Source organism: Talpa occidentalis, unplaced genomic scaffold (genome assembly GCF_014898055.3).
Source record: "Talpa occidentalis isolate TD23 unplaced genomic scaffold, MPIMG_talOcc4v2.1, whole genome shotgun sequence".
Classification (NCBI taxonomy): Eukaryota; Metazoa; Chordata; class Mammalia; order Eulipotyphla; family Talpidae; genus Talpa; species Talpa occidentalis.
Window position 1 is genome coordinate 17,905,278 of NW_026555331.1, and position 12,945 is coordinate 17,918,222.

The window sequence follows — 12,945 nt, forward strand, 5'->3', positions numbered from 1 at the left end:
TATCCCCTGGCAGGATAACCAACCACCACACATCCCAGGGCGCAAAGAAACAAGTTTCCACCGCACCCTGCGCAGCGGCTCTCTGGCCAGGCAGAGCCCCAAAGAGGTCTGGTGGCTCTGCTCCCCTCACTAAATAGGCGGCTCAGGAAGCCAGTGGACAAGCCCAAAAGGTCACAGCCCAAACCGAAAAGCCTCCCGCCTCCCATGACACCCCCACCAGGTGCTTACCCACTTCTAATAGACCGGCAAGGTCTCAATCACGAGTACACTCCTAGCGCCAAAGGCAACCCGGCGCACGGCATCTCGGGAAATGTAGTCCCCGCCGTCTTCCGGGGGGCTCCGGACTGCTCAAGAGACACCCCCGGGAGAGATGGTGCCACCTGGGACAGCTGAAGCCGGGGAAGCTGTCTGACCATCAGGACTGGGCGCGCCCCGCGGAGCCAGGGAGCTCGCTCCCTTGTTGGAGCGAAGGGCGAGAACTACATTTCCCAGGCCGCCCTGCGCCGAGCTGGGAGCCGGCTGGCTGGCTTTGCGTGAACGCGGCAGGTTGGTCCTGGAGCAGATGAGCGCAGACTATTAAGGCGAAAGCGCAAGGAGGGGGGAGCGCGGGGCTGGAGGAGTACCTCGGCCAAGAAAATTATGCATGCGTTAGGGAAGCTCTGAGAGAATGGCTGTGGAAGGTAAGGGACGCTTGGGCATTTTAAGCTCCCTCTAAATCCGCGCACCCCAATACACACATCCCTGAGGAAGCTCGGGCAACGTGGGGAGGAGAGGAAAGGGGTGGTGGCGAGCGGGCCCTTTGCGCCTCCACCTCTTGGCACACACCTGAGCCGCGGATGATCACTAGGCGCTTTATTCACTTGCCTTGAAAAGACAAGTGGGCGGCCTGGACTTAAGACTTGGAGGCACAGTGTCCCCAATGCGAAACGAGGTGCTGGAAATGGGGGGAAAGCCGGGGAGACCGGCCTGAGGTCACAGCCCAGGGGTGCCCCTTTCGCTGCCTCCTCCCACCAGCATGGGCTGGGTGCCAGAAGGCTGGGGGTGCTTGCTTTGCCCCCTACACGTGAGCGAGGACCCTGGACAGGTGCGTCATGGGGGCGCTTGGACTGCGATTGGGTCAAGGGCCCCTGGAGGAGCGCGCGGCTGGTGTACCCAGAGGGCTGGAGGTTCCCGTACACCTGCCTCTGTTTATACAACCCTCCTGGGGTTTGCAAAGTTTGCAGAAACAAAATGGACTCAGCCAGGGAAGAAAGGACAACCGCCTCTTCGATTTGGGAGAATCCTTTCCTTTGAAGACCAGCTTCCTCTCGCCTGCTATAATTTTGGCCTTTGGTTTTGCAGTTTTGACCCTAAAACCCTGCTTCCTTTAAACTTCCTGGAAGAAAGCAGGAACTGGTGGCTTGTGAGGGATTCCCTAGTTTTCCTTCCCTTACCTGGGAGCACAGGCTTTCTCACTGAGGGCATTTGGGGTGGGGGTGGTGAGAGAGGGAGAGGGTGGGTATGTGGACCAGGCGTATTTGTGATAGCCAGTTAGTGGTCAAACTGCCTGAGTGATGAAATGAAATGAAATTTGGTCGTGGGTTTATGTCCATATACAAAATTATGGCTCCTGAGTATGGCTCAAGTCAGAGGGGCACTGGGATAGGAAAAAGAGGGCATGCCTCCCCACTGCCTCAGGCTTCTTGCCAAGGGGAAATGAGCTATTCCTTGTAGGCTAGAAGCAAGAAGGAACTCCAGGAGCTTGCTTGCTTCCCTTTCCACCCCAGGAGAGAGAAACTGAATTAATCTGACTCTTGCTTTCTTTATAATTACTTAACCTGAAGTAGCAACAACCCGACTCCTATTCTCAGCACCCATGAACTCAGCAAACTATTACTGCCTTTGGACTATCTCAGATTCAGGGATTCCCAACTGGCCACTTCTAGTTTCTTTCCTTATTATGTTTATTATATTTTTAATGTCATATCTATGTGAAATCTGCAGATAGCCTTGAAAGAACAAGTAGCCACAGAATTTAAAGTTTTATATGCAAATGTAATAATAGTGTGAGAATCTGACTTTTTGTGCTGAGATAGTTCATCGTTAGTGAGAGTTCAAATTAAAAAAAAAAGATAAGGGTCATTCTGAGCTTGAGGCCAAAGGTATGCGACCTAGTACACCTTCTACTCCCCCTTCAGTGACATTGGTTATCATCCCTTCATCTTCTGAGTCACCAACTGAGGGAAACTCCCCCTGGGATATCAGTCTACAGTGTGCTGTGATACACAATTTCCTGCTCCCTGTAAGAACTATAGTCATATTCCTTGTCTGACGGGCTGTTATACCAGCTAAGTCAGACCTTACAAAAACAAGGGCTTTTTTAGTGACTTGTTTGGTTAAAGTGTGTAGCAAACAAGAGTTCCTGAGTTGCATCATAGTGTCTCAACTTGAAAAATGAGGGAAGTTGTATAACTCAGGAATCATGCAAATAAGATTCCTGTCTGTCTTTGCAAAGGCAGTTTTTTGATCCTGGACTGGATCCTTCCAGTCTCAGTTCTTATTTCAAAGCTGAAGGAAAACTTCACCTCCTTGGGAATTTGCCCTACATCCTCCTCCCTTTTCAAATTCTGCCTTCCCAGTGCTCTCCCATTGTCCATGGGAAGTGCCTTCTGCGCTTAGCAGCCCTGGCACCTGTGCTGACAGTTACCCTAACACTTAGCACAATGAATCTCTCACTAGACCATAGGGCTGTAACTCTGGGGGTTGGGACCATGCCCTCTTCGACTTTATATTCCAGTCAATAGCACAGTACCTGGCTCACGAAAGGTATTTAACAAATTCTCGTGGAATATGTAGGAAACAAATTCAAGGAGATTTTGCAACTGATTCCATAATGATGTATAGGGAGTCCAAATGCCATCAAAGAAGGGACTTTTGAGAGATTTGAAGGTGAGGGAGATGTTTAAGGGCAGTACCCCTCTCTTCAAAGCCTTTTGTCCTGATGGTCAAAGAATCTTCTAGAGCAGTGATCCTCATCTGGGAAGAACATTGTCCTCTTCAGACATGCTTGGAATATGTAGGAACTGCTGCTACTGGGACTGCTGTTGGCACTTTGTGCAGTGATGCTGAATGCTTCTCAGTGCGTGGCCATCCCTGTCTAAGACCAGGTCATGAGCCGCGCTCCCCAGGCCCGTTGAGAAACACTGGTTCAGAGGATTTACACTCTTTGTGGAGAAACTGGAATAAGAAATAGAATACACATTACTTCATGTCTGAACTTTTTTTCATATCTGGAAATAAAATGGGCACACTTTTTAAAAAAAGACAATGGATGGTCCCCGGTATTATCACTTGTACCCCTTCCATCCTTTTCCTTAAAAGAGCTTGACTGGCATGTGTTCTATACCCTGAATGCTCACTTTTTTATGCCAATAGTCTAGTTAGTAACACATTAGGAAGTTTTTACGATGTGCAACCTGTTTCCTTAAATTAGCTTGAACTTGTAAAAGAGGTAAGAGCAAGTAGGAGCTCATTCATTCTGCTGAACCTTTAGCCCTGAGTTGAAGGTGAAAAAGAAGTGCCTTTTGTTTCTTTTTTGGCTACTCCAGGTTATGTTTTCTTCCCTAATCTAATCGCAACATCCTATTTATATTCCCTAACCTAGTGATGACCGATGCTCTGCATTCATGGGCTGCTGAGCAGCTGAGAAGTGTGCTTTCCAACATAGAACAAAGGGCCGCCTTTATGGTCTGCACTCAGATTGGGATTATATTGCCATCCATTGTCTTTTTGTTGTTGTTAAAGTGTGTTGTAATAAACAACTCCCAATAGTTAGAGGACAAGACCGTGTCGCGAGGAGGTAGCAAGCAGAAACTATGTGAATCCATCCTGCAGGGAGAGAGTGTGTAGAGTTGCCTATTGAGGTGTGGCTTCCCACTGGAAACAGGGTGCAGCATTACAGAGGGTGAGAGAAACAGTTTCCCCAGGTCTCTGTATTCCAAGAAGGGTCCCTGGCATTTAGGGGGATTGCTGTAATTGTTTCTTAAGTGAAGTATGATGTCTCAGAGCAAAAGATGAATTTTCTATTCTTTGTACCAATTGCTCTTTTCCATTCTCAGAGTTGTACAAGACAAATGGATTGGATGATCATTATACATCGTGTTTTTATTCCAGATCTAGTAGAATAGCCCCTTTTACATGGCAGGAAAATGATTTCCAAAATTCAGCACCCATTCTCCCACCCCTCCAAGAAAAAGATTTCAAATGGAAGGATGTGTACTCTGAATGTCCTCTGTTGGGGACTCTGAAGTTTCCACCCTAAGTGAGCAAAGTGGCTTCTCATATGCCCTCTGATAAGTCATTCAGTGCTCAGGTTTTTGGCTTTTTCCTGTGAACGAGTAGAAAAGTGCCCCTCACCAAATATTTTGGGACTCAGTAATAATAATAGTGACTGAGAAAAGGGAAAATGCAATAGTCAGAATGCTTGTAGCAAAGAGAAGCAGTTCTAGGAAAACTGCGCTTTGGGGGCCCAGTCCATGATGCTTCTGCACTCTGCTAGACTTCAGAACTGGGTCACAGAAAGGCACAGTGTGAGAGTAAAGTGTCCTTTTTGTTATGAAGTAACTTGGATTATTTTGTCTGACTGTGGGTTGGATGGTGACGCGGAGTTGCCGGAGCCGCTCCCCAGCGGTGACCTTGGCCCTCATTGCAGTGCCTGCCTGTCACCAGGGAGCAGAGAATCTGGGTGGGTGGCGCCCTGAGGGAGAGAGACCTGAGCCAGCTGTGCTGTCCTCCTGTTCACAGACTGGCGTGTCACTGGCTGTCATCCTCTCTGAAGTGAGACGGTGGGGAGAGAGCACACGTGCCATTCTCATGTGTAATGGTGGGAAGGGACAGGGCAGGATCTCTATGATTTGAGCAGACGGGTGAAGGCGAGTCCTGGAGCCCTTGGTGGCTTTTCAGGCTTTTATTGGGATTTTACTAGGTACACAGCAGGCCGGGGTGCTGGGGGGTCAGGAGGCTGACAGGCCTCCCAGCCCCCAGCAAGTCTTCAGTCTTTCTGGGCTCTCTGGTGTTCTCTGGTGACCCCTGCTTCTCTGCTCCCTGCTGTCCCGTTTATTCTGCTGGCGTCCTCGTGATGCCGCCCTTATAAGCCCAGTCTCTCAGCACAGGTGTACCCACCTACGCATGCCCTCACCCTACTCCAGGTGCCCGCCATCAGGCATGCATTCAGGACCGCAGGGATCCATCATCAATCCTGATGGCGGGAGGGCAGAAAAGCCTGATACTTTACTTACCCTACATCATGGGTCTGCTCATAGGAGGTAAGAAGCAGGGTGGAAGATGGCACTCTTGGTGCACGCCCACTGCCCTTTTTCTGACCATATCTCCTGTTGAGAATGCATGTGCGCCTGTGTTTGGTGGACCTCTGAGGGTGGGCACTGTCTCTTAGGCCTGGCCCGTGGTAGACCTTGCATGAGCTTGCTGAACAAATGAATGAGTGAATGAGAAGGTGAAGAAATGAATGGGTAGGGTTACAGGGACTGCTGGTTTCCATAGTCACTCCCTGTGATCCTGAAGGGAAACTTCCCACTGTGTCATCAGTAGAGTATTGTGAAGGCTGCGGGACTGTGAACAGGTTTCCCTGACAGGTGCCTACCTGAGCAGCACCATGGTGTGATTGCTCACTAAGCTGCCCTTGATCCTCTTCCCTGTCATTTATCATCAAGGGCCCTTTTTCTCCCTGATACTTATTTTGTTCTCTAATCCATGAGATCTGCCTTTCCTGTACCAGCTCCTTCTACTAATCACTCTTATATTTCTGGACCTGAGAGTGGCAAATAGCAGCCCATCCTGAAAATTCCTGTCCAGTGACTGTGAGAGAGAAGTGGGCCTCAAACCCTCCTAAACTTGCTGTTCCTGCCACTCCTGTCTCGACTGCAAGTCCTCAGCCAGCTCACACAGGGCTTCAGTCTAACCCTGCTGTTGCCTTGCCTGGCCCAGCCCTTACTAATTCCTTTTGACCCACCTTTTTTTTCTCTGCTGTTTTGCCATGCTCTTTTGCCAAAGGAAATGGGCTGGTATTAATATGGAAAGACCATGCAAAGCCCCTGCCAGTGTAACTGTGTTCTGTAATGCTGAATCACAGCAGGTGCCGTGGTGACATGTCACAGGAGGGGCAGCCAGGAAGCTGAGGACTGTGCCTGAACTCCAGAAGTGAGTGTCCAATGCTGTGCATTCAGCTAGTGGAAGGCAAATGACGAACTCTCTGGCATTTAGGCAGGTTTTGCTACTTCTATTGATAAGCAGCAGAGTGCTTCCCATGTGTAAGAGCTCTACTTAATTTGATGGAGAGCCTGGTACAGAAGAGTTCTTAACCCACTCTGCCCCTTGCCTCCACCTTGAAAGAGAGAAACAGATTAGAGCAAATGACACAAGTGCTAAATAAAAGTACAGGGGACTTAACGTGGGAGGCCCGAGAACTGCAGGGTACTTAGTTGTTGGCACGGGGTGGGGCTAGCCTAACCAGGGAATGGCATTTGATGAGATTTGGAGTAGGATATTGATGGTGCAGAGTGGAGGAAAGGCCTAAAACAGAGTGAGGTATGTTGAATATGTGCTACCTGATGGATACCCGCCTTCCCCCCAAGTCCTGGTTGTGTGGTTGCTTTGCCCTTTATGGGTCAGAAAGGGAACGAGGCTGCTCCTCAGCCATGTCTGCTAAGTTCCTTTTCCTAAGGGCTGTATTATCTGCTTGGCCAAACCTTAGCACTCCCCACAGCCCAGCTGGATCTCACATATGGTCCTTTGGAAACCACAGCAGCAAGCAAGGAGAGTTGCTGTCCTGTAAACCAAGCAGATCCCTCCCCAGTTTCTAAAGTGGAATGTAGCAGCACTACTAGCTCTGAGCTGGTGCATGAGAGCTAACTTGGCTATATTTAGTGTGGTTTTTTAAAGTGTGGGTGCAAGAAGCTGCTGGTACAGCTTGCCTCCCCGAGAGGAGCATGAAGAGGCGGCAGCTGTCGGGTGACAGGGCTGCCACCTCAGTGCCTTCAGCAGCCTTTTCCAAGGGCACCAGGGCTGGGAGGAGATGGCTGGCAAGGTCAGTCCCTTTGCTCCTTGGCTGCCCTTGCCACAAGGAGGTGCTGGGTGCTGTCCTGTCTAGCCAGTCCCAGGTCTTCAAGTGTTTTAACAGGTATTCGTAGAATGGCTATGAGGTATGAACAACAGAGCTGCGACTGATAACCTGGAGACCTGGGTCACAGAATGGGCTCAGGTCTGCTCAGGTCTCACTGTGGAGGCCACAGCGCTCAGGGCTGTTGATAACTGTGCAAGCACTGCGGCCAGAGTGGGTGTGAATCCAGCAGTGCTGTGTAGGACTGGGCAGTGCACACAACAGACCCTGAGGCCCCTCTGTGCATGTGTCCACTGGGAGTATTAATGGTAATGACCTCCTAAGCATATTGAGAGGGTTAATTTGCATGAGTAAAGCCCTTAGGACCCATTTTGGTAATGACTCAATAAACATTCACTAAATGTTAGACTAGATGATGGGGGGTGGGGGTGCTGTCTGTCTGTCCTTGTCTTCCTGCCATGTTTAAGAAAGCATCTCAGGGCCTCCCCTGATGGTGCAGGCAGTTGAGCACCACTCTGTGAAGCTGTCCTCAGTCTCTACAGCACTGGTTCAATCCCGACCAGCGGGCGAGGGTCCCACATGTCGCTGCAGACCTGTACTGTCTTGCCCGCTGCTCCCCTCAGCAGTGTATTTCGCCAGTCTGCCTGCTCTGTTCCCTGCTCTGTCTCTGGTGAATCCTCTCACCCTGCTGTGGATCTGGCCTGTACCGTGGTTCTTGTATAAATAAATAAATAACTTAAAAAAAAAAAGCAAGCATCTCAACCATTGTTATGGCCTCATGGTGATATAGTGATATGTGTACATATAATAGTGGGTGCAGTGGAGAAATAACAGTTCTCAGAGTTAGGATAAGATTAACAACATTGGTAAAATATAAGGTGTCTTTACTCTGATGTATTACTCAATTTAGTCATTATTCAATTCCCTGCAGTTGTGAGTCAAAGGAGGAAAGTAAAAGTTATAACATTCATTGAAGACTCATCACCTAAATAATTTCCTCCCTACCCAAAATTTAGTTGCCACTTAGCACCAGCAATCTTGTAGGATTTAGTCATCTGATAATCACCCAGGTATACAATAGGTATGTAAAATAAATTTATTGCAAAGAAATTTCAGAATCTTCAGAATCTTTATGGACTCTGAAAGTAACATTAGAAAATGGATGGAATCATACCATTGTGACCCAGTTATGTGGCTTAGTTAGGCCACATAATCATTTTTTTTAATTAAAAAAATTTTATTTTTAACATTTATCATTTTTTACATTTTTTAGACAATATTTGCTTCCCTCACCCCCTCAGATTGAGTCCCCATAGAATCTCCTTCCCCAAGGCACCTGTGCACCATCACCTCAGTCCCCTGTGCTGCTCCCTCCCTCCCTCTGATCTCTCACCCTCCTCCTGCCCTGCAGGATGTCTCTGGTTTATAATTGTCTGTTTATGCTTTGTTGTGGTTTGTACTGTTATTTTTTTTTTTACACTGATGTCTTATTGGGTTCTCCTATATTCCTGTTATAAGTAAAACCATCCAATATTTTTCTTTTTCCTTCTGGCTTATTTCACTGAGCATAATTCCTTCTAGCTCCATCCACGTTGCTGTGAATGGCATGAGTTGATCTTTTTTGATTGCTGAATAATATTCCACTGTGTATGTATACCACATCTTCTTGATCCAGTCATCTGTTTTTGGGCATTTGGGTTATTTCCAGGTTTTACCTATTGTAAATACTGCTGCAATAAACATAGGGGTACAGGTGCTCTTTTGAATCACTGTTTTTGTGTCCTTTGGGTAGATCCCTTTGGGAATTGCCGGGTCATATGGTAGCTCCATTTTTAGTAGACTGAGGAACCTCCAGACAGCTTGCCACAGTGGTTGGACCAGTTTGCACTCCCACCAGCAATGTAGGAGAGTTCCTTTTTCACTGCATCCTCTAGGCCAGATAACCATTAAAGAAAAAATTCACCTAAGACACCAAGGAAATGCCTACACAGCCAGCAAAGTATTAGGACTTAATAGTAATGTAATTTGAAAAGTGATGCTTTGCAATATTTTAGGAAAAAATGATCTCCTTTATGAATGGGCCATGAAAAGCCAAGCATAAAATGAAAAATGGTTTGTCCTGCTGATAAAAGGGGATTTTTTTTCTAAGAATTAAAATATTTACAGTTATAATTAAATATGGTTAAATAGGAGAGAAACTCAGTTTCTCTTTACAAGATAAAATATTCAAACAAACTTACTATCAATTTTGAAACTTGAGTCCCTATTTCAGGTCTTTGTCCTCCCTCCCTCCTTCTTTCTTGCATTAATATTTAAGAAACTTTTAAATTGGAGTTATTTAGATATGTGTTGCATGTAGTAATGCTTTCCTTTTGTAGTTCTTTGAGTTTTGCCGAGCATATACTATGTAACCAGGCTTGTAACCACCACCACAATCAAAATATAAACCAATTTTAATGCCTCCCCGCCAGCCCAAATTTCTTTGTGCCCTTTTCTGGTCCCCCCTGACAACCACTGCTCTGAGTCCTTTCCCTACCTTTTTTGCCTTTTGCGGAAGTCACATAGTGATATCATATACAGTATTGCAACTTCAGCCTGGTATCTTAGTGTAATGCATTTGAGATTCCTCTGTGTCGGGGCTTGTATCAATAAGGTGAGTCTGTTTAATTGCTCAGTACCATGCCTTTGAGTGGATATATTGCAGTTTATTCATTCATCAATTGAAGTACATTTGGATTGTTTACAGTTCTTGGTGATTAAGTGGATACAAACAGGTTTTTGTGGCAACATAAATACATTTCTTTTACATAATAGCTGGGTTGGGGTTTTTGAGTCATGTAGCAAGCTGATTCAACTTTATAAGAAACTACCTGTTTCTAGAGTTACTGTATCTCATACATATACACCTGAGTTCTGAGTTTTTAACCTTGTATCAATCATCTGTTGATAGAGAGGACCTTGTAAGAATAAAAATTGCATTAATGGGGACTATGGAGGCAGTTGGGTGGGATTAGAAGGAAGCAGCTGTCCAGAGGTGGCCTCTCCAAATTGCATCACATAAGCACATGCAGTAGAGCTGGGGCAAATATTCACCCCTGGTTTTCAGCTTAGTGCAGACTTCAGGAGTGGCTATAGCTTAGAAACACTGCTGGTTGTGCATGCAAAGAAAAGCTGAATTCCCTTTTATTATAAGAAGTAACACAAGAATTTATCATGTTCTGGATATTGATTTTTAGTTGTTTTGTGGAAAAACAGATAAGGAAAGCAGCTTAGAAGAGGGGGGGCTTACCTCTAGGGGAAACTAGGCAAGAACATGAAGGCAAGCAAGGGAAGACCATATTTGAGACTACAGAAGGTAAGTTTAGCTGGAACAGGGGAAAATGTACCTGTCCCTGAAAGATATTGACCTCCCTGCCAAGGGGAGTTTTGTGAAGCAGAAAAGAGTGCAGAGTCCCTGCTTTTTCTCTGTACTGGGCTACTTTCTGGTTTTGTCCCAATTTGGTATTTTGGTTCTGGTTAACTAGCTGGTTTCATAAACATTGGTCATTGAATAAAAACAACACAATGAAAGCAAAACATTGCTTGTTTGGGCTTACAATAGGGAAAATTCAGGATTTTGAATCAAATTTCTCATGAAGTGTTTTATCTTGATAAGAGCTCTCTGCAATATTGTTTCTCTTTGTAAGGAGGTCCTGATCTTTGGGTTTTTGTTTTTGCTGTTTTCCTATGCAGCCTTCACTCACATGTGTCCCCAGCACAAATTGGTGTAAATTCATATTTTATTTGGATAAGTATTCACTGTGCATCTGCAGTGTAAACAGCCCTGGATGATTTAAAAGAATCTGAGGCCCTAAACCTTCCCCACACAAGGCTGAGTTTCAAGACTCAGCCTTGAATGTATCCCAGTGGACAAGGTGTGGTTGGGGACCCCCAGGGGAGCTACTGTGCCCATGGCAGCCCCTTTCTCTTCCCTTTTCCCCTCCCCCCACCACCCTGGACTTCCATGAGAAGTCATTGTAGATTTTTGGGTTTTTTTTTTTTTTAAGATTTATTTATTTATACAAGCACTGGGTACAGTCAGAAGTTCAGGAGGGTGAGAGAATTCACCAGAGCCAGAGCAGGGAGCAGAGCAGGCAGAAGGACCGAAGTACACTGCTCAGGGGAGCAGTGGGCGCAGCAGGAGAGGTCTGCCACGCCTTGTGGGACCCTAGTCGGTGGCTGGGGATCAAACAGGCATTGCAGAGGCTGTAGGCAGCTTCATAGCCCAGCGCTCAACTGCTGCACCACCAGGGGAGGCCTGATTTTTGGGGTTTTGTAAAGCTTAAATTAAGTGGTGTGGGAAGTTAGGTCATTATTGGAGAGACTGAAAAAACAAGGAAGCTAAAGTAAATCAAGAACAGGAAAAAAGAAAGGACTGGGGAAGCAGCCGTGAAAAAATATTCAGAGGGAGAGAAAATGATGTTTGATTTTTCACTTATAGAACATGGCAGATACATAATTGCCCCAAATTTTTCAGGAACTCTCCACTGATAAAAAATCAAGTTCAAACTCCTTAGCATTCTAGACACTTCCAGAATGTCACTGTCTTCCTGCTCCAGGCTGATTTCCTGCCCTTATCCCTTAGGAATCTTCCCTGATATCCAGGGAACTGTTCTGTAAGCTTACCTTGTACCTTCTTGTTTTTATTTTTGCTCTTCTGCCCACCTTGAAGACCTTTTTTTCCCACATGTTCACACATCGTAGCTTTCGCTTCTGTGTACACATCTGTGGCAAAAGAACAGGTGGGCAAGGGAGGGAGACCTCCTGTGTGAGAAGAACATGACAACAGGGAGTGCAGTGTGTCAGGGACAAGCTGAAGGAGACCGGATGCAGCAGAAGGGCAACCGCTTCAGAATGAGTGTGAGCGTGGCCTGATGCCCAGAGGCAGCTAGCAAGGTGTGTTCTGGGACATCCCCATGGTGTCGGCCAGTGGTCAAATTTATTTTGATGAAATAGGAGGGAAAATCCATATCATAATAGATCAATGATTAAATTGGTGATGAGAAAGCTGTACATTTTTGGTTCAAAGGTATAGAAGCAGAAAGAAGGAGAAATTTTGAAGTAGAAGGAAGGCAGAAATACGGCAAAAGATAAAGGATAAAGGAGCTGGATATGTGATGAGAAGTTGATAGAAGCTCGACAGAGCCTTAGCTAGATGGGAAACAAGTTCTCTTGTTTGTTTTGTTTTTTAAGCCAGAAAATATTTGAATGGTTATAGGCTATGTCGGTCCATTGACTCCGTGGCAAAGGAAATTTTGAAAATACAGAGGATAGAACTATTAAAGCAAAAGCCATCAGGAATTTGGATGTATTATCTTTTGGAGAAGGCATTCTTCTTTCTGAAAGGAATAGGCAGTAGCTAGGGTAGATGCAGAGTTTTGGAACAGTAAAATAAAGACATAGTATTATACCTGGACTATGTGATAGGGCTTGTTTGAATTGCCTATCATATGCTAACTCATTAACCTTCACATCGACCCTGTGAGGTAGGTACCATTATCATCTCTACTTACAAATAGCAAAGGAGGCTTCGAGAGGTGCAGTAATTAGAGCTGGAATTCAATAAAAACAAAAGATTCCCATCCAATTTTCCAGCTGGGATGTTCAGGGGAACACTGAATTAAGACATAATCTTCAGAATTTTCTTCAACTATGTGCATGATCTATTGACAATTTCTTGTGAATGAGTTTGATTTGTAATAACTCCTGTTAGGACAGGGATGGATTGGGAGGACGTCTAATGTTGAAATGTTAGCATCTGGGAGTGGGGTGGGGGGGTGCTTTGCAGAGTA

At 46.0% G+C, this 12,945-nt stretch overlaps 1 protein-coding gene across 1 annotated transcript in view; it reads left to right on the top strand.

Moving 5' to 3' along the window:
* The first annotated feature begins 559 nt into the window (after positions 1-559).
* SAMD12 (sterile alpha motif domain containing 12) overlaps positions 560-12,945 on the top strand; it is a 193,088-nt gene continuing 180,702 nt past the window's right edge. Inside the window, exon 1 of the mRNA XM_054692800.1 lies at positions 560-680. Coding sequence (XP_054548775.1) covers positions 668-680 — 13 coding nt within the window. The 5' untranslated portion in view covers positions 560-667. The remainder of the gene's footprint in view (positions 681-12,945) is intronic.